The sequence below is a fragment of the Thunnus albacares genome, chromosome 3 (genome assembly GCF_914725855.1).
Source record: "Thunnus albacares chromosome 3, fThuAlb1.1, whole genome shotgun sequence".
Classification (NCBI taxonomy): Eukaryota; Metazoa; Chordata; class Actinopteri; order Scombriformes; family Scombridae; genus Thunnus; species Thunnus albacares.
Window position 1 is genome coordinate 12,427,611 of NC_058108.1, and position 20,856 is coordinate 12,448,466.

The window sequence follows — 20,856 nt, forward strand, 5'->3', positions numbered from 1 at the left end:
TCAGCACCACTTCCAAAATCTTGCTTTCTAGTTGTTAACTGAAAGTAAGATTTTATCATTTTTCAAGGTGTAGCAACACATGCTTTGATGTTGTCCAGTGAAATTGCCACATAATTTTCTGAATCATAGTTTTTGCTCTTGAAACTTACTGGTACTTGCAAATTAATTCACCTCTAATTGTAACAACTTCCTTTGATCTTAATCATTCATGGGAAATACAGAAATGGTTCTGTGTATGTGAGACAGTTTGCATCACCTTTGATACACGCTCTAGATTAATGTTTACACATTCATAGTCAAAAATGTTTCCTTAATCTTTACAGATAAATTATACCCCTTAAGACTTCCCATTTCCATATTTCCTGTTGTCAGTGAGTTCAATCCGGACATCCTGCAAAGTCTTTATGCCAGTATATAATTTACAGTAGGTTGCCTTGATAGCGTCTATTTGTTTGCATAAACCCTTTACAGTACAGTAAACAGTATGTTCACACACAAGAGCGGTAATTTAGCTAACAGGATGAGAAACCCTTTGACCTTACACTGACAACACACACCAGCTACACTCCCTCATTTCCTTCTTTAAAGGAGGACTTTGCACTTCATGGCTCAGTGTTTGCTCTTGTCTGTGGTGTGGTATGTGTGTTTGCTTTACTGTGATTAGGAATTATTAAGGTGAACTCACATGTCATCTAATGTTACAGCGTTTGAGAGCCTTTGTACATTTACGCCATAGGCTGCCGCTTGACTCCATTCAACAAACATCTCATTAAGAAAAGCGAGGCAGAGGTTTGTGATGTGCATAGATATTGAATGAGAAAGCAAATGTTAAACAGCCACCAAAAGTGTGACTAGAAGAGGCAAATGTGTGGCTCACTTGACTAATGTTTTTTGAGTGTGTGTGTGTGTCTAATATGTGGTTTTGTGTGTGAGAGACTGTTTCAGGACCAGCCTGTGTTTGAGCAACACTCAGAGCCCTTTATTGCACCGCATCACAGAGGTCTTGTCTGACAGGTTTTCCTGCACACCCACACATAAACACACACATGCTTTGACACAAACACCCATAGGGCGTGGTTTGACTTGGCCGTTTTAAGTTTTTTTTTGCTCTCTTCAAGTCAGACTGCTGTTCGGTCAAGTTCCAGGAATGAGTTGGTGACAAGTGTATTTGCTGCTACGGGTGTGTGTTTGCTCCATCCGCACCAGCTGTGCCTGTCGTCTCAGCAGCAGCAGCAGGCTTTTTCACACACACAACACACTCAGGATGGCGGGGGAGTGTGTTCCTGAGGGTCCAAACCTGAAGGAGATGGACGAGGAGGAACTGTGGGAATTGATTAATGACAACCGCCATCGGATCTCCTTGGGGGTGCGGCCGGGCACCTTGATTCCGTACCTGAGGCAGGCCAGGGTGCTCACCGAGATGGATGAGGACGAGATCCTCTCCTGCCACAACCTCACCAACCGCTGCATGAGAACCAGTGAGATTCTTGACGTTTTCAGTTAAAAGCCTATCCATGGCCTCATAGAGTAATGTAGTCAGCCTCAGTTTGTTGACAACATGTAGGTTCTGCTTTGTCCTCTTTTACTGCACCTGGTTTGTTTACAATGACTGTATAGCGCATCACCAAGAGAAAAAGGAAATTCTAGTGACACCTGCAGTACTAACAATAAAAATTTATCAGTAAAATCAATATGCCTTGTCTCCTGACAGAGTCTGAGAGTATATCTGCGTGCTTATTAACAAATTCTTCAAATCTTTAATTGTAGTTATTGCATAAAACTGTTGAAATGATAATGTTGCACTTTTGTTTCTAAAACAAGATGTTTCCCTGTAGTGGAACTGAATGACCTTATATTTTTAGATGAAATTTGTTTATTCAAAAGTTATAGTTGGAGTTATTGATAGTATCTTCCACTGTTTCTAGGCTACATGCTGGATCTGCTGAGGACCCAGGGGAGGAATGGCGCTGTGGCTTTGCTGGAGAGCCTGATGATCCACTACCCAACCTTGTACACCCAAGTCACTGGACGCAAGCCCAGCACTGAGCCTTCCACATTCAGCGGTCTGTGGCCCAAAGTCTTCCTGCATTTTGATGGAAAATGTATGTTTTTCTCGCTGTATGTCTGACTTGCATCACTCTCCTTGCAGGCCTGATAAAGTACTCAGAGTTGACGGAGTACCTGGTCAGAGCAGTAACCGGGATGCAGAAAGAGCTCCAGGAGGCGCGTTGCGAGGCTGGCAGAATGAGAGCACGCTGCACCACCCTTGAGTCAGAAATTGGGCAGATAATGGAGCAGGAGGAGAAGTCTAGATGTCTTCAGTCTGAAAATGAGCATATTCGGAGACACTTGTGTTCTTTGCAACGTGAAGTCACCAAGCTGAAGGATGAGAAGTGTGACTTGTATATGCGCTACACAGCAGCCATCGAGGAGAAATCAGCTGTGAACATGCGCCTCCATGACCTCAACCTGCAGGTCAGTGATCCTCACTTTCTAACTGTATAATTTCTTCTGTGGCTCTAGAGATGCGTTGCCTGAGAAAATTACATCCCATACTGGCATGGGAATGTATGATCCAGTATTTTTAGAGCATTTTGCGTTAGCTACTAAAAGTCAGAACATCTCGGTATCTTCATCATCAATTCTGGCCATTCTTTTTTAATCCATCTCAAGTTTCTAAACTTTTTTAAAGTGCAATATTACATGACTGCAGTACCCCTATAATCACATGACTGTGTGCAACGGTGTGTCATTCAAGAGCAGAGACAAATTCTTTTTTCTTTTTTTTTTACATACACATAGTTGATATTTCACATGGTAGTCACATTAATAATATTTGTTTCTGTCTGAATTATATTGTATATTGTATCAAATAAAACTATTAGTTATTTAATCAGTTCATTGATCAACAGTAAAAATATTTGACAGTAATTTTAATAATAGATTAATCGTCATTTATCAAGCAAACTTTAAACAGTCACAGCCTCTCAAATATGAGGATTTACTGCTTTTGTATAATTGTAAGTTGATTACATTTGGGGGGTTTGGACTGTCAGTGAGACAATAAAAACAATGTATGGATGGCAGCTTGGGCTGTGGTACAAAGTGATGGAAATGTTTTTAAATAAAGATTTTTAAAAACCCACAGATTAATCAATAGGAGAAATAATCATCAGTTGCAGCCCCATCAGCATTGTTTTGTCTTGTGTGGTGGCAGGTGTACCAGCTGCAAACTGAGCTGCAGAAAGCCTCAACGGAGAACGAGTTCCACAAGCGGCACTCGCTCAGGTGTGCTTCAACTCCTGAGACACCACAACTGCAAGAGGAGGTCAGGAGTCTGCGCTGCCAGCTGGCAAAGGCGGAAAAGCTGAACCCAGTGAGAATAATCACTTAATCATTCTGTGTTATTAGCAGATGTGTGTTACAGTGAAAGAGTCAGTAGTCACTTGTGTCTTCATGTATTTTATCTGCTGTGTCCTTGTCAGGCTCGTCAGGACATCCTAGCCCAGGACCTGGCTGAGGCCATAGGTAGCCAGGTGGAGCTGGCCGAGCAGCTCAGGTGTTACAGAGGGGAAAATGAGCAGCTGCTCAGAGAGAAACAAGAGGTATTTGGGTGTGTTTTCTGTCTGTGTTGCAGTCATCATGGATCAATCATGCAAAGTCAGCCATATATCTGTTATGGAAAGTGCCCTTTTGAGCTTATCATGGTAATATTTAGCAGCCCACTGCTACACATTACCATGACGAGCAGGTGCTTGACCAGTGGAAAGCGTCCAATTTTAGCCGTTTTCTGAGTAGTATTAGTACTAAAAATGTGCACTATGTAAAGACACTAAATAATATCAAAACTGAAAAAAACCCATCTTTGTTGTTTTTTTGTTTGTTTGTTTTTTAATGGTAATACCATATAGCACCACTATCTATTTCAAAGAACAGTTTTTCCATGTGTAGCTTAGCATGAGCATTGACTTGCTCATCAGATTCTGTGTGTATCTGCAATGCATACCTAAAATCCCTGATGCCTCATTGGTGTAACATGTGTATTTGTGTTCAGCTCCTGGATCAGAAGGAATGCCTGAGCCTTCAGGTGCAGCAGCTGACCCTGGACTGTAACATGCACCAGCAGAAGAGCACCGTGATCCAGAACCAGATGAGAGAGCTGCAGGCAGAGAGAGACCTAGTAAGGAACTTATATCAGTCCAATTCCAAGCAGTATTTCATGTTTTAGAATGAATTTTTATGGCAAGCTCGGAAATGATCTTCCATCACATCATGTTTGTTTTTCCTTGCTGAAAAGGTGTAGTTATTTATGTCTCTTTGATAAGGGACCCTGGGTAAACTCTCTTCTACTGGAAACACTATTCCTTTTGTCATTGAACCTTTATGTTTACATAAACACTGTGTGTTTATGTAAACATAAAACATAAACACTGTGTGTTTATGTGAGCGTTTTCACCTGCTGATGCCACCTGCTGCTGACGATTCATCTCATATTATTCATCTCAATCATTCTCCATTCACTCTTCTTAACATGACTTAGGATTTTCCTCAGTGAAGAATGAAATGAACAATCCACCCATACCCTAACAACTGTCAGGTGGTCACAAGCAAGTCACATAGCTGCCAGCTGCTCCATTAGAGCTGTGCAAGACTTCCACAACACAAGACTGATAATGCTTGACAGCTCCTGGGTGTAATTACTGGTTCACGCTTGTTGTATGATGTGTGACACACAGTCCATAATATAAAGCTTAGAAAATTCCACAGTGCTGAACAATCCAACCTCCCAAATTCAAGAGACATTTGAGTTGCAACATGTTCTACCATAATCATCACAGTGTATTAAAGAATTAAGATGCATGTAATTGAGATTGTAGCTTTAGTAAGAGAAGATATATATGCAGCACTTTTGCTCCAAAGTCACTGTCGTGTTATGTAAGAGGTTTTCTATTATTCACTGTAAAACAATGAGAGACATATGACTCATTGTTTCTAACATAAGATTCTATCATGTATTGTTGCTGAGTTGATTTGTTCACAAGAATGTGTCAAAAAGCTGCCAGACCATAGAAAACATCCTGCATACCATTCACCATGTTGGCCGTAACACTAGCCTGGAATTATTCAAACAATCCCTGTATGAGACATGTGTATCTGCATTTTAAGTTACAGGTGGTGCGTGACGAGTTTGGTAACTGTGGTTGTCATGACAATTTGGTTTCTGCATGAGGCAGAAACTTGGCCTGATTGTGTTTAATGAATAAAAAAACTAGGCGTGTCTGTGCACAGTCAATTCTGTGTAAAATAAATGCTACGGTAACGGTATGGAATGGAACGGTAATGTGCTTCTAGGCATACCAGTCCAGAGACGAGGCCCAGGCCATGATTGCCCGCATCCTGGCTGAGAAGGACACCCTGAGGTGTCAGTTGGTGGAGATCCAGGACAGGGTCTTCAGCCTGCAAGCCAATCGCAGCCCCAGAGAAAAACGGCAGAGCTCTGATGTAATTTCTCACACAAACAAATATGAGCACACAGACATACAGGAGGAATAATAATGTTAATGCCGTGCTTTATGTTTTTGTCAAAGGAGAGGGAGGTCAGCTGGGAGAGCCCGGGGTCCAGCTTTGAAGAATCCTCATTCCCAAATAGACGCAGGCTGTGCCGCATGGACGCAGTCAATCCCATGTCACGGAGTCCCTGCGATTCAGAGGTGTGTGTGTGTGTGTGTGTGTGTGTATGTGTGTGTGTAAGATCAGCCACAATGATTTTATCAGCGCTGGATATCAAACCTCATCCTTTCTGAATACTGACCACAATGTGTCCATGAAATAGATAAACTGTCAAGTTCTGCAAAATGGTATTGATTCTTGGTCCTGTTTACTTGTTCTTTGATCAGACTTTTTTTTTTGTTTTATTTTATATTTTGGTTTAAGTTTTTGGACAGCTTAAGTCTTAAGACAACATTAAACATTAAAAAGTTTGGCATATTTTCTTAAATGAAAAAGGGGTTTGTAGAAAAGTATGTTTTTGCTCAAACATTAAATGATATTATGATATTATATATGGTATTGGAAAAACCATATTGATGATGGTAAAATGTCAAACATTAACCCATCCCTTGATTCTATATCTGCTTTTATCAGTTTGCATATTTTTTTCAAAGTGATCATATTGTCAGATTTTCTTTTTTCCCTTTCATTTTTGAAATATATAAAGACATTAAAAGGTGATTTTTTTATATAGTGCTGATTTGATGTTTGTGTGTGTGTGTGTATCTATATGTATGTGTAAAGTATGAAGATACTGCAGCAAGTAGCATCAAATCCCGCAACGCAGAGCCTCCCAGTCCAAAGTCTCTCCGCAGAAGGAAGGAACTTCTACATGCAGAGAGCAGGTGTGTGTGTGTGTGTGTTCATGCTTTTATTTGAAAGTACAACATATGTTCCGAGGCTCTTGGCAAACTTTTACAGACACCCACCAGGGGGGAATATTTCAAGGTGTTATTGTCTTCTGCATTCCTTTCTGTTATCGTAACATGACGGGATCCAGTTTCTGGTGGATTATCAATTTACAGGAATAAGAGGGGCTTAGCCAGGATCAAACGATTCCAAGAGAGACACAAATAACTGCAATCAAAAGTCAATCATAGAACATATGCTGCAACAACCTCACATCTCTCAAGTCTTGTATTTGCTGCACAAGTGAACGTGTCAAAAGATTCAGCTTTGTCATCATTACGCTGTAATTATTCCTAACCATCAAACCAGTCTAACCAGATAGTTGTATCATATTAAAAGCATATACTTATTTATTAAAGTTAACTCAGTATAATGTATGTACATCAGGATAAATGTGTGACTGTGTACATGGTTGTTTGTGCGAGAAGGAGACAGAGGAATCTGACAGGTGCTCATGTAGCTGTTGTCTTTTTTCTCTTGTAGCTTGGAAACAGCGGAGACTGATTCTCTACTGGACGACTTTGTGTTCCTCACCAATGGTATGCATAGAAAACATATGAACTCTGTTTGTTTAAGTGATTGTGTGTGCTTCTGTTTGTGTGCGTGTCTGTGGGAGGATTTGCTGGTTTGCTGTTGTTTGGCAGGACCTTCATCAGCTATTGTGCAGTGATGACTCTTTTCCATGGCTGTAGAGTGACACATTAACTCTGACACATTATTTCCGGGGAAACAACCTTGATGCCAAATCATTAAACAGCCTCTCTTTGTTTAGTGGGCAGTGAAGACAAACAGACACCAAAGCTTTCCTCTTCTAATGGCACCAGCGCTGACAGGTGAGGTGATCCACTGGACCAACATTGTTATAAATAAATTGTTTCATGTTACTTTGCCTTTTTGAGTAGAACAGATGGCAGTCTACCTGAATGTGGGTGACATACTGTATATTGAAGGATGTGCATACCCTTAAGGTGAATTATAACTTTAATAGAGGGTAATAATAGTACTGGAGATTAATAATCAATAATCTACACTACTGAATGACGCACAACATCCAGTAAGAGCTCATAAAGTGCAGGCTGGAAGTAGGGCAGTGACAGATTAGTCATTGTTTTGGCTTTTTGCTCCACCATATTAGATTTAGAATGTAACAATAACTTTTTATTCATAGTCCATAGACTGTATATAAAATACAGACAAGGCAGAGTTTTTGGCCAATAGTTCAATCAACTCTCCCCAATCCAACAGAGCATGTGTTACATGTCTATGGGTCCTAGACTGTAGACAGTCTGACTGCAAAGGATTTGTATCCCAATAATAAATACGATGACTTTATTAAATTAAGTAACTTTAAGACAAGACTACGTAACTTGAAGTGTAGCCACAAGTGACCATTACAGAATAAGAGTAAATGATAAAATAGAGTGTAACAGCAACAAAAGTAAAGAAGATTCAAAGTCTTAAGTTAGCTAACATTAGCCACCAGAACCTATTGGTCATACCAGACCGTTTCAGGCTTTAGCACCTCAAAGTGTACTGAACTATACAAGGGTGCATTTTATTGCTTATGGATTCAACTTTTTTTCTTTTTTTTTTTTAATGAAAGGAAGATTGTATTATTGCTTCTTTCAAAAGTTACATAGTTTTAAATTGTTCAATACATTTGGGTCCTCAAAATTTCATGTGTTAAAAGAGCTACAACTCCTACGGTGTTATATGAAAGAACCGCAAATTAAAGCTGAGTCTTAACTATTAAACATTAACAATCCAATGTTCTAAAGTACAGGAAAAATGTGTCACTGTTCTACCACTTACAGAGCACATTGTCTTATCTTTAATGGATTTTATGTCCAGTATGAAGTAAAATGTTTCCTTTTCATAAAAGTAAACAATAATCTCTACAATGGTTAAAGTGTTCAATGAAACATTCCATCCTTTCTTTATTTCCTCTCAGTCTGTGTAGAACTTCAGCCCCTCCCTTCTTAATGCGTTCTCGGCCGAAAGCCATCCGGGTCAACGGCCGCGTCTTCACCATCTGCTTCCAGGGGGAGGCGCTGCTCAGCCAGCTGGCAGTGGTGGGAGGCAATAAGACCGGAGTGTTTGTGCACCAGGTGACAGAAGGGAGTGCTGCACATACTGTTGGCATCAGCCCTGGGGCACAAATAGTGGAGGTAAGTGGAAGTGTGTTTTGGATCACAGTACTTGTATTCATCTTGCCTGCTGTGAGTTTTTCTCATCATACTATTGCTCTGCAGGTGAAGTATGAGCAAAACCAGAAGGCTCTTAGGATGCTGCTGGAGGATTCCACTTTAGAGGAAGCTATGTGGGCTCTCGGCCAGGTCACAGGCCTCTGCCACCTCTCCCTCCGACCCAAGCAAGATGGTTCGTCCCACAGCATGTACCTGAAACATTTTTAATGAGACACCTTAAATAAAACAAGATGGTTTGTCTCATTATGAATCATTTCTACAGCATTTAAGTGAAGACGACACATCTCACTCTGAAACATTTGTCTGTTCTTTAAGCCACAATTTTAATTATTAATTAATTAATTAATAACAGATAATTCTGTTGGGTGTGATGGGTGGATATTTTATTTCAAAACAGTAGCAGTATAATTGATTTTTGATAAGTATGGGCCTAATGAAGACTAGGAGTCTAATTCTGAATAGATTAGATCATATGTAAATCATTTATAAGATAGAAATATACAGGGGCTTTAGTTCAAGTGTTCTCCTTTGCCTGTTGTTCAGACTATGAGGCGCTGCTGCACCAGCTGCAGAACAATGTGATGTCATCAGGAGACTCCTTCTACGTGCGCGTCAACATGTCCCTCCTTGCTGGCCCCAGCGGAACCCTGGCTGTGTCCTGCAACGACATCCTGCACGTGACCAACACACGACCTGCTGGCACCGAGGACTCATGGCACGCCTGCCAAGTTCACCCCTGTCAGCTTCTGGACCTCCAGAGTGGAACCGTACCCAACTATTACAGGTAAATACACTGACGAAGAATAAAGACATGAGAAATGAAATCACCACTCACAGTACTTTAAACTGTTTTTGTTTCATGATTTTCTGATGTCTCAGGGCACAGCGACTTCTGATTCGAGCAATTGAAGATATGAGTTTTCAAACAAAGAAGTCTCAAAAGGTAAGAATAATTTAATTACTGCCACCCAGTGACCCCCATTCACATTTTCACAGCATTCACAATATTCCTCTTCTTCACCAGGCGGGGCGTGTTGTGGCTCAGAATCAACAGAAAGCAGTGAGGATTGTCAGCACAGGGCGCCAGGGCAGGAACCCACTGTGGGTCAGCGTGGAGGATGAACAGACCAAGAGCACTGAGTCAGGTACCAGAACAGTCACAAAAGTACTCTGCTTTATTTCTTCTTGTATCTGCTATGACATTTGTTTGATACACATTCTTTCCCATGTAGGAAACACATCGGCACCTAAAAGTTGTGTAACCCTCATGCCCTACTCTCTGGTCACTCCACACTACCCACCCATCTGCAGGCCCATCCTGCTGCTGCCCACCGTTCTGGGACGCATGTTGGACAAGAAGCTGGGAGGCTGGCAGGGCTTTCAGCTCTGTGAGCCCGGTAAGAGAAACTCTGTTGTTATATACTGAAATGCAACCTTGTGCATTCATATTTCATATCTTCCTCCACCTGAACGCATGCCATTGAAGTCAAAAGTTTCAATATAGAACAGAGACACACTTTCCTGAGCTGGCAGATCAGTCTTGATGGATCACATGTTTTATTAAATAGCATCTCTGTATCTCTTCCTCTAGTTCCGATTTCATGCTGTAATAGAAGTATGTTTTGCTGCCTTAATAAACAACCAATCTCGTGCTGTACAGAGTTAAATACTTATGGGTTTGTCTGTTGCTGAAAGCCAGGAAGGAAATAAACTTTAAGAATAAATAGTAGTAAAAAATGATTGAGGCTATAAAGACCGTGAATGCTAGTCAGTGGTCCCTGCAGTAATAATAATAATAAAAAATTTGATAAGACTAGGTATACGACTAGGATATTTACAAGAACAAAAACACAGGATATATGAGAGAAAGTCAAATAAAGTTTAAGATAATACGCCAAATTAAAAATAGATAAATAGATCAGAGATAATGCAATTACTGGAGGTAAAATGCTTAATTTTCATGTAAAGCTTGAAAGAAAATAATGATGTTCACGATTTTTCTTTCATGCCCTTATTATATCAATTTATATATGTAATCTTTCCTTCCCATCACTGTCTGTTTCTATTTCCACTCCTTCCCTTGTTTTCTCCCTCCCTTGCTGCAGAGGCTTTGAGCTCCAGTGAGCACGCAGCTCGGCTGCAGAGGTCTGAGATCCTAGAGGAGTGTGAGCAGGGAAGAAACTGCTGCTACACCCTGCAGAGTGTCGAGAAAGTCATGAAGAAGGTCAGAGCTTTCAACATGAAATCAGAGTTTGTGATGGCTGGGGACTCAAGAGTGGGGCTTAGTAACTAGTGGTGTGAAAGAGGGTGGAAAGGACGTAAATGGCTATTATGGCTCTCTGAAAAGTTCAAAAATACGCCTACTATCACCTCTAAAGCAAATTAATACGCTGTATCTTCTTTGTTTAATGAAATGAAATAAGTTGTGATTTTACGGGGAATCGTATATGCAGTAAGAATTTCTTGGCGAGTAGTGTCCAGAGGCAGTGACTTTCTAGAGTCCTGTGACCAGGCAACCAGTGGAGACTCCTGCCTCTTATTCACCAGGAAATAAGTAGTGGAGTAGGCAAACTTTGGAGAGAGTCAGGGTAGCTATTTCCCTTCTAAGCTAGTCTCAGCACTCCCAGACTCCCAGCATTCACTCACAACCAGCTAACACACAGACGTGAGAATGATATCAGTCTTCTTTTCTGTTCAGCCAGAAAGCAAATAAACATACTTCCTCTTTTCTGAATGTCTTTAAATCATGGTTATTTAAAAATCTCTTTTTACCCATATTCCATCTTTTTGCCTCCTCATTCTGTAGGGAATTCACTGTGTTCTGCCGCTGGGACTGGACTGTGTCCGTCGTCTGCACAGGGCTGAGATATTCCCTATCATCATCTTTATCAGACAGTCTGCACGTAGTTCTCGTAAACTGAGGTAAATTCTCTTCATTCTTCATACAAATGCTGACAGAGTTCACCTCGTTCAGCTCAGGAGCTCAGGACTCTGATATCACATTTAGATAATCTCTGTAAAGTACAGGAATGTGTTCTTAGCTGAATGTGAAACTGATCACCTGTAATCTCTCACCTCACTGATGTCTCATCTCATATTTCTATTGTTGCAGAAACGGATAAATTTAGACATTAACTTTCCACTCAGTTCCAGAATAGATACTGACATGCAGTTACACATCAGGTTATGTGAAATAAGAGAGTGTAAATCAAACACTGAAAACAATTACTCATGATCACTTGTTACATATACAATAATTAATAATAATAGGTATACAATAATTCTTATGATCTCTTGTGTCACTCATTGCCTCTGTTTCCAGTTTCAGGCAGTAATGAAGGTTTGTTTTGCACAACAGATCTCACATTGTATGTTGTCAAACATTTGATGTGTTTGTCTTTTGCTGCAAACCAGGAAGGAAATAAACTCTGTGACTAAATAGTAATAAAAAGGAGAGAGGCTATTAAAACCCTACCTTAGACGTCCTTCTCGTCCATGTTGCATCCTTTAAATGCATTACATGAAATGCTCAACTTTAAAGACAAAATCCACCCTTTATTGCACTGTTACATATCATGATGTTGTGGTATTCAGTATATTTCAGTAGTTACATTGTCATTAAATCTTGTAATTTACTTTAATCTCACATTTCCCTGATTGATATTCAATCAAAAAACAGGCTTACACTTTTAATGAACAGCCTCTGATTATAAGTTGAATAATCAATAGCACCAGAGCAGCAATACATGTTTTTTTCCACCGAAGAAAAACAAAACAGTTACAGTATGTCCTCTTGTGGCTGCAATGGGTTATGTTCAACCTGCACCTAGAAGGAAGCCTGTTTTTTTTATTCAAAACCTAATGTCCAATATTTTAGATAACTGAATAATTTGGTTTTGTCAAACTCAATTGCAGCTGTACAATGTAGAAATATACTGTTATGATGTCGCATTGTCTACATTAGAACTATGAACAAAAATCAAAAACACAAAATTGGATCCAAAAAATGATGTTGTAGTTTCATTCTGTCTTTCTACCAACACTTCCAGGTCAAAGCTGCAGCGCCACGGCCAGTCAGAGGAGCAGCTGCTGGCGTGTTCAAGGAGCGAGGAGCCCCTGCTGGACAAGCTGCCATGTCTGTATCACAGTGTGGCTTCAGACTCCTGGTGTGACCAGGCCTCCTTGCTGACCAGCCTGCGTACCATCATCTGGGAGGAGCAGAAGAAGATCGTCTGGGTGGAGCCTGACCTGTGGTGAAAGGCAAAATAGAAAAGAAAAAAATCTTAGAAAACACAGAAGATAAGAAAAATAATAAGAATTTTAATTTATTAAAGGGCTTTTTTGTCAACAGTATATATTGATAATAATATACACAAGCTTTACAAGCTTTATTTTTGTAAACACAGGTATGTATCTATGATACTTATGAGTAACTGGGTGAATGCAGGAGTCTCATAACGTGCTATATACATTTTAACAGCTGCATCATTCTTTATTGTACCCAGACTTGTTTTTGACTTTGTGTGTTGCCTCTTTTAGAGGCATTTGTTTAAAACAAACACAGGTGTAAGGTCAAATGTACTTTTATCGTGAGGACATTTATTATAAGTATGTACTGTATCTCTACAATATGTTGTAGATAATTTCTCCCACTATGAGGGACTTCTTTTTATTGATGTGCCATAACCATTTCTTGTGCTTAATTGGAATTCTTTGCTTCATGTTTCCATCAGATGTTTTAAACTCAGTGTGCATAAAATGTGATGATTAAGAGAAAACAATAAAAATATATAATTGTGTTCCAGTGTTAGCACTGTGGACCAAAATTCGACAAAATAATTGGTATAACTGCATTTAGAGCATACACTTATGTTATTTTGACACAAAGGATTTGTTTCCATGATCCTCTTCTAGATAATAATTAAATGATTAAGTTAAATGATTAAGTTAAATAAATTTAACTTACTGGTCAGTAAACATCAGTGACCATTTTCTGTTCTTCCACAACAGATTTACAGGTTTTTAGACTAAACTTTTCTGACATGAGTGAATATTTGGTCTATGTTCATAAAAGTTTGAGGCTCATAATATTCATGTAACATTGCATTGTGTCATTGTTACTATTTTCACAGCCTGTTTTATGTGTTTTTGTGTCAATTTTTAGATGACTGAGTTTTCAAAAACTAGAAAATGTAAATTCAGTTGAAAGCAGCTGAAAGATGAAAAGGTTAAGTTGGAAAGATTAAAACAGTTTGATTGATCAGAAAAATAAAGCTTTCAAAAGTGTTTCACTCTCCAAAGTAATATCTGTCTTTCTGTATTTTCAAAATGCCTCAGGTGGAATCAGTTCAGGCTTTAATGAAGAGAGGAAACATTTCCACAAAAAGTGTACAAAAAGAGTGAGCAAGGTGGACAGAAACTGAATATTAATTATTAATAGTACTATAACATTCAATTCCCATATATTTTACTTTCAAGAAAAATGTGAGAAATGTATGTAAGTTTAAAGAAAAACATGTATACATGTTACTGTCATTATCTTTTAAAATATATTGTTCATCTGACAGTTCTAAGTGAGCACAAGACAGCACAAACTACACTATGCACAATGTGTTCCAACAAAACACAGATGATACCAAAAGAGAAAAAGAAAGGTAACTTGTGCCTACACTGCTGAGCATCTCATTTGTGAAATATTCTTGTAAATATTCTGTATCCTGACTGTCACTGTAAATTATATTTGTGTATGAATGTTATTTTCTTGGTTATGTGAAGTTTATGGACCAGCTGCATGTGAGGAGGGCAAGAACGTGTTGTTTCCTGGAAAGACTGTGGCCTCTAAGATCTGCGTGCCTGCCACATCTTCATTTGAAGCTCCCAGTCCGTCTACGCATGGAAATCCTGAACAATGGGGTGTCTACTTGCTGATAGGCATCTGGAAAGCAGAGCAGGAGAAGTCCAGCCCTCCACACCAAAGGGAGAAGAAAAGACTGAGTTCACCCTCTGAGACCACTGCCTACAGTAGGCACAGTACTCCACTTCACAAGCAGAGACCCCGCTGTCCCCACTCAACCTCCAAAAACAGAGGGAGGGCAGAGGTGCAGCTCTCCCTGAGTTCAAGAGATGTAAAACTGCAACAGACTGTCCTGTCAGAGCCAGCAGAGGCCCTAAATACAACAGTGATCTAAAGCCCAAATGATGCAACATGCATCCTCTTTGAATAAAATCTGTAAATTTGATATGGTGAGTTTATGGGTTGGTTTTAAAGGGGCATAATAACAAGTTCTGTGGCTAAATATGAGGTGTAATTTTATGTACCTAGTCTATTGGTATTTTGATTTATAATTAGACAGAATGTTCAATGTTCAAATATTATTATAACCTAAATGAGATTTGAAAAACGTGAAACTTGTCTGGTCTAATGTACAGAAACAAAGACTCCAAAACACACAGTAACTTCAGTTGTTTTCTTACCATATAATTTGTTCCCAACATACTGGTGAGTAAACAAAACTTAAGGAAAAACTTCTGCTCTTCCACAATCTTCATTTATGATGATTTTATCTTTTAATTGCTCATTTTATTGAAGCAGTTAAAAGTCCAATCTTCCGTCTTTATATTTTACATTGATAATCATATTTCCATGTTCTGTCAACGCCTCAGGTGCGACCAATTTAGGCTTTAATTAAGAGTCAGCGGCGCGTGCGTATTTTAGGTGTTTTTATTTTGAGCTGCGTCACCACAAGAGGGAGCAAAATGGAAACAGAAGATTTCACGCAACATTAATTTTAAGGAAGACCCCACAGTATGGCGCCTACTGTATGCCCGCATTTGGTATATTTAATGTCAATATTATTAATTTCCAGTTTCACCTGGCTGGAGCTGCACGGAGAAACAGGTGAGATAACACCTGCTAGCTTAATTGGACTGTGTTTGTTCTGTAAACTGGCCGAAAGTATTTCAAGTAAATTTGTGGAAGGGATTAAATAGTTTACTGTAGCCAAACTGAATGTCAGTGAAACGGTTTTTTCAGGTCCGATAATTTCATTTTAGCCTTCAGCTCTGCAGGTGATTGACAATTAGCCCTCCAGCCTTAACTCAAACCTCTCTAACGTTTCCATCTAACTCACATTGAGAAACAAGAGGAGCAGAACATTGTAATAACCCTACAATGTCCCTGTGCGTGGTAGAATATTTAATTCAAATTATAGCGTATTAAAATTCTATTTGTAGTTTAATGTAATAAATCGCATATTTCTTGGATTGAATTACATTTTTCTACAGTTTTTCACAGGCTCCATCTGTTCACTCATTCTCCGCATGTACTGAAAAACGTGGACCGCAAATATGTATTTAGCCATGAATAGCCCAAGTCAAGTACAATGAGGTCGCTGTATACTCATTATCAAGCACTACAGGAAATGTCTGCTTCTATTGTAGCAGTTTCAGGCTACAGTACATTTTGAAAGTTAGGTCTATACTCCATAAATGATATGTAAAGCGCTTTACAGTGAGGTTTACTTGTATATAAAGGATTATATAGAATTTGTAAATTATAAATGGTTTGCAAGCTGTAATGATTTAATTAAATGTTAGTAAATCATTTCCCAATGCTTTACAGATCATACATATATTATAGTAATGTTTAGGTTGCCATGTTAAGAGCCTTATCATTTTTATCTTTTAGTTTAAGTAAGGATCCTTTTGTTCTCAACCTGGCTACCCAAAGTGTTTTCGTACATCATAAGGGATTATTACTAATTTGCAAATGATAAATACTAATTAACAGTAAGTCATTAGTTAAATTTATAAACCTTGTAAGTATGCATGCCTTATTGTAAAGTGGTACGCACATGGAGGAAATAATTAGTCCTTGGAACTTAAAAGTAAAAGAATCCTTAATCAGCTGCAGCTCACATTTACTGATTGAGGAACATTTGATAGCTGAAAGCAGTGCCATGACCTTCAGCTGCCTCAGGGGGGAGGCAGAGAGAAATGAATGTCAGTAAGAGGGAGTGGTTGAGAGAGGAAAACATGGTTCCTACTGAGAGAAGGAAGAGCAGGGGGAGATGAGAGGGGACAAATTTGATTTCTGACCACAAGCCCAAAGCACCACTGTCTTTCATCAGACTATCATGCTGTTTCTGTGGCTGTTTCCCAGCTCTTGATTTTACTGCCTGTGTGTACTGGGCAGCAGAAAACAAGGATAATCAATGCTCCCCACACCCCCTACCATCACACCCCCCTCTTTTATCTGGTGGTGATTATTGACTGGATCTGAAGGATTTTTTTAAGACTTCCACTGAATCAATTTCCTCTCCTGGAAGACGTTTTTGGCTCCATCAGAGTCCAAAACCCCAAACCCTCCCTCCTGTTGCTGGGAAACCACTCCAGTGATTTGTGTGTTGTCAGAGTGCATTATAGACAGTGACACACACACACAGACAGAGAGAGGGAGAGAGAGAGGGAGGTAGAAACCTTGGCTGGCTGGAGAAAGGGGTAAGAAAGAGAGAGAGGGATGGGGGTTCAAAAAGAAAAATGATTATATGCATCTACTCTGGCTCCCTCTTCGTGTACTGTCTCTTTTTTCAAACACACACACACACACACATACACACTGCATACTACACTGTAGGGCTAGATTAACATGCTTTGATTCCCCTGTCTCTCTCTCCCTCACTCACTCGCTCACTCTCCACTGGCATTTTAACTGGGTTCAGTTTCAGCTTTTGGGATTAAAGGAATGAAGAATGTGTTTGGCAGCAAAACTGTTGGGAAGAATATTTGATGTTTAATTGATAGAGGTTGGATGTCAGAGCAGAAGACTTGTTATTTACAATTACCCTAAATCACACTGTGTGTGTGTGTGTGCGCGCATATCTGTCTGTCTATGACCATATCTGTGTGAGATTTACAGGCAGGAGCCGTGTCTGTGTGCACTGTAAGTGTGAACGCTTTCATCCTACAGTCAGAAACGCCTTTCGCTGCCAAATTCTTTCCTCCTTGATGTGAGAGTTAAACTGTCACATTAATTAAAAACAATAGGGCCATCTTGAGCTCTGCTCAGTACATTTCTTATACCTCAATAATAAATTAAAATAGAAAAAAATAAAAAATTGTTACTCACCAGCAGTAACTTGAGTTGCAGTACGTGAGCATGTGAGTTTTTGTCGAGGATTTTATGTGTGCAATAGCATGAAAATGGCTTATGTCCTATTTCGGCTGCAGTTTTAGGAACAAATACACTGTGGCTTAAAATTTACAATTTGCAACAAACATGTAAAGTTTGGGTTTTATTTCGAAATAATTGGTGCATTATATTTTTTCTTTCCTGTTGCCATTGGTAAGCAATTAACACCTTTCACTTCCACCAACTCATACACATGGTGCACCCACACAGGTGTTTTCACTTATTTAGCCTGATTAGAGCTTCTGTCAGGACTGTGTCTGCATTTACAGACTGTGCTTGAGAGACCTGTCCCCATCTGTGTATGAAATCATTTCCTCTTTACTGTATAAATGACTATATTTAAGGTCCACCATGTTATTTGAATGTTGGGATTTCTCAAAACATCACACAAAGGAATGAAAAAAATGTGTGCCCATGGCATTTATAACGGTTTCTACTAACAATCCCACGATACAATACATCACATTTTATAGATAATAATAGTATTGTAACACTTCACCTGTCAGTGATGACACAAAAGGACTAATAAGTGTCCAAAATCTCAATTTACTTCTCACCATAGTGTTTTAGGGAGAACTGAATAAGGGAGTGATTTTGGACACACCGCCTGACAAAAGCAGGTATAGAATTAAGGTAATACTGTAGATTTATTTAATTTGATAAACATTAAAGCCACATTGACTAATTGATTTATTTATTAATATAAGTTTTTGGTCTTATTGAAGTGGAACAGCTACAAACACAACATTGATATGTTATCACTTAATAAAGTTTTCATGGCAATGATTGTCTGTTTACAGACACAGAGCAACATTAGCCTTCATTTGAGTCATTTGGAGTGTTTCTGGAAACGTGGCAAATGTAAATACAATATTCAGTCTCCTTTTAGCCCTGTGACTAACTTATAAGGGAAATATCACTCTCTTTCTTCACCAGCTAGTCGCTTACTTTGTCTGTCTGCTGTTTGGTTCTTGGCAGGAAGTGTACAGTAGGTTTATCAGAGCTTTTTCATTGAAAACAGCTGCCCGCTGCATATAGAAACATTGTTGATGAGTGAGGAGTCCTGGGCTGGAAACCAAAACAAGGGGCTAAAAGAGGTTGAAAACTCAGTAGATCTGAGTGGGATAGCAGAGTTGGTAATGATTATCATGTGGTTTTGTAACTGCGAGTTACACCTTTCACATTACACAGAGTCATTTGATCTATTGTTAATATGAAAATTATTAACTCATTAATCAATTAGTGTAGCTTTAAAGGGTTTGCGAAGAAGCAGTTTCACACAACACCAGATAAAACTGGCCAGAAAGTCATTTGCGTCACACTTCTCACTGAAAAATCCAAACTGCACTGCTATGTACTGATAGTTATGGTAATTTAGAGTTATTTAAAAAATGCAGAAATGTTGTTGAACTCATTCTTGAATTGTGTTGTTGTTCTTGGGGATGGAATCTAAAACTAATGTAGAAATTTCTTCTCTCACAGAGTGGTGACCCTCTGATGACCCTGCATGGTGTGAAAGACGTCACATAGGAGTGGCTATAAACCCATGTGTGAGTCTCTCCAGGCAACACAAACACACACACACACACACACACACACACACACACACACACACACACACACACACACACACACACACACTGTTCAGTCAACAGTTTCTCAGTGTACAACAGCAGTATCAACAGTCAATCCAGCATCTATCATCAGTGGCTTTTTTTGAGCCCTAAAGACATGCACGTAGCCTCGTGGCACAGACCAGGTAAAACAAATGGTGTGTACCCTTGTGTTTGATCACAAAGGTATATATCAAATGTGACATTGCAGTGACCAATAATACACACTCCAGTGTGATTGCATTGTACTTGAAGCAGTGATGTAAAGAACTGAGAACTGAGGTCAAGGCTTCATTCTACATGATTCTGTTTGTTAGTGGTAATCATCACAGTAATTTTCATAGTACTACAGTGTTACAAGTATAATAGAGACGACATGAATACACCTGAGACATAATAAGTATGACCCTCAAGGACAGAACGCATACAAGATGGTAAAAGCACAAGTATCAAAAGACATTCACTGAAAATCCAGAAACACAACACGCATCAAAATACATGCAAGAGTAAACACACAAATATTGTGTTAAAATCTAGACACAATGCAAATTTCAAAACACAAAAAACAGAAACTGCCATTACTCTTCATTACCTCCTTGTGTTTGTTTCTAGGAGCAACAGTAATTAAGAATAGCCAAATTGCTAATGTGTGACTGCTTATTCTGTCACTTTTTTGTCGCTCATGTAAAATGGATTGTAATCACCAATAACCTGATTATTGTATTATTTATGTAAATGTAGCCCGTTTCTGAGATTGAACATACTGAATGGGAATGTGTGCACCACTTAAAATCATCTAACATGCATAATCATCTGCTACAAATACGAACAATAGATTGTGTTTTTGATGCATAAGCTGAAAAAACTGATTGCGTTACACTGATGTCTGTTTTTCAGGTTACTAGTATAAAAACTGCTGTGTTCTTGTGTTCAAGCAACTATAGGCATAAGATGTCATCAGACGGTCAGGAATATTTATTATAGACATAAAAGTAAATGTGGATATAAAAACTGAATATGGTTTGTGTTGTTGTGTTGAATTGTGTTGAACTCGCTGTTTATCATCAGTCAGCTACAAAACTTATAAAAATACAGCTTGGAAAGTGTGACACTACTAAGCTTTTGTTTAATATCAGTATGTGAAAATAGACACATTGTATGTAAAATGTAGCTTTTAGTGCACTGTTTTCTCTGAATGGATTTTATTGGAATCATCACCTTGAACCTGCCATGACAAGTCCGTCAGTCTTAGTAACACCACAAAATAGTCAACACACTGCTTTGTTTATTATATAATACTCGCTGCTTGTTATATAATACACAGATGATTTATTAATGAACAAACAATTAGGATACCACCTTTAAAATACCTGGAACACAAATCTCA

At 39.0% G+C, this 20,856-nt stretch overlaps 1 protein-coding gene and 3 long non-coding RNA genes across 6 annotated transcripts in view; 3 read left to right on the forward strand and 1 right to left on the reverse strand.

Annotated features, from left to right (window-relative positions):
- card14 (caspase recruitment domain family, member 14) lies at positions 1-13,584 on the forward strand. The gene is made up of 21 exons (XM_044346451.1): positions 1-697; positions 780-1,478; positions 1,926-2,063; positions 2,150-2,475; positions 3,218-3,376; positions 3,486-3,605; positions 4,055-4,180; positions 5,353-5,502; positions 5,589-5,711; positions 6,295-6,395; positions 6,943-6,998; positions 7,232-7,292; positions 8,411-8,627; positions 8,712-8,838; positions 9,210-9,450; positions 9,546-9,609; positions 9,691-9,811; positions 9,899-10,063; positions 10,772-10,890; positions 11,473-11,588; positions 12,716-13,584. Exons 2-21 carry the CDS (start codon positions 1,265-1,267, stop codon positions 12,921-12,923), a joined length of 2,952 nt encoding a protein of 983 aa, XP_044202386.1. The 5' UTR covers positions 1-697; positions 780-1,264; the 3' UTR covers positions 12,924-13,584.
- LOC122979196 lies at positions 12,201-18,069 on the reverse strand. The gene is made up of 2 exons (XR_006402811.1): positions 17,794-18,069; positions 12,201-12,914 (listed from the first exon to the last, which is right to left on the reverse strand). It is a non-coding gene; the product is annotated as an uncharacterized LOC122979196 (long non-coding RNA).
- On the forward strand, positions 13,624-14,905 carry LOC122979197. Of its 2 annotated transcripts, XR_006402813.1 has the most exons (3): positions 13,624-14,074; positions 14,234-14,320; positions 14,442-14,905. It is a non-coding gene; the product is annotated as an uncharacterized LOC122979197 (long non-coding RNA). The 2 variants fall into 2 exon arrangements; XR_006402812.1 differs by having other exon boundaries at positions 13,624-14,320.
- The window catches only part of LOC122979198, a 26,574-nt gene continuing 20,859 nt past the window's right edge, over positions 15,142-20,856 (forward strand). For both annotated transcript variants that reach the window (XR_006402814.1, XR_006402815.1), the window contains exons 1-2: positions 15,142-15,564; positions 19,339-19,406. This is a non-coding gene — a long non-coding RNA (uncharacterized LOC122979198). The remainder of the gene's footprint in view (positions 15,565-19,338; positions 19,407-20,856) is intronic.

Bases quoted from the DNA above. Each gene is read 5' to 3' on its own strand.
- card14 (XM_044346451.1), top strand. From the start codon at position 1,265: ATGGCGGGGGAGTGTGTTCCTGAGGGTCCAAACCTGAAGGAGATGGAC. The intron at 10,064-10,771 runs GTAAGAGAAACT...CCCTTGCTGCAG, and splicing joins CTTTCAGCTCTGTGAGCCCG to AGGCTTTGAGCTCCAGTGAG. The intron at 10,891-11,472 runs GTCAGAGCTTTC...CTCATTCTGTAG, and splicing joins TCGAGAAAGTCATGAAGAAG to GGAATTCACTGTGTTCTGCC.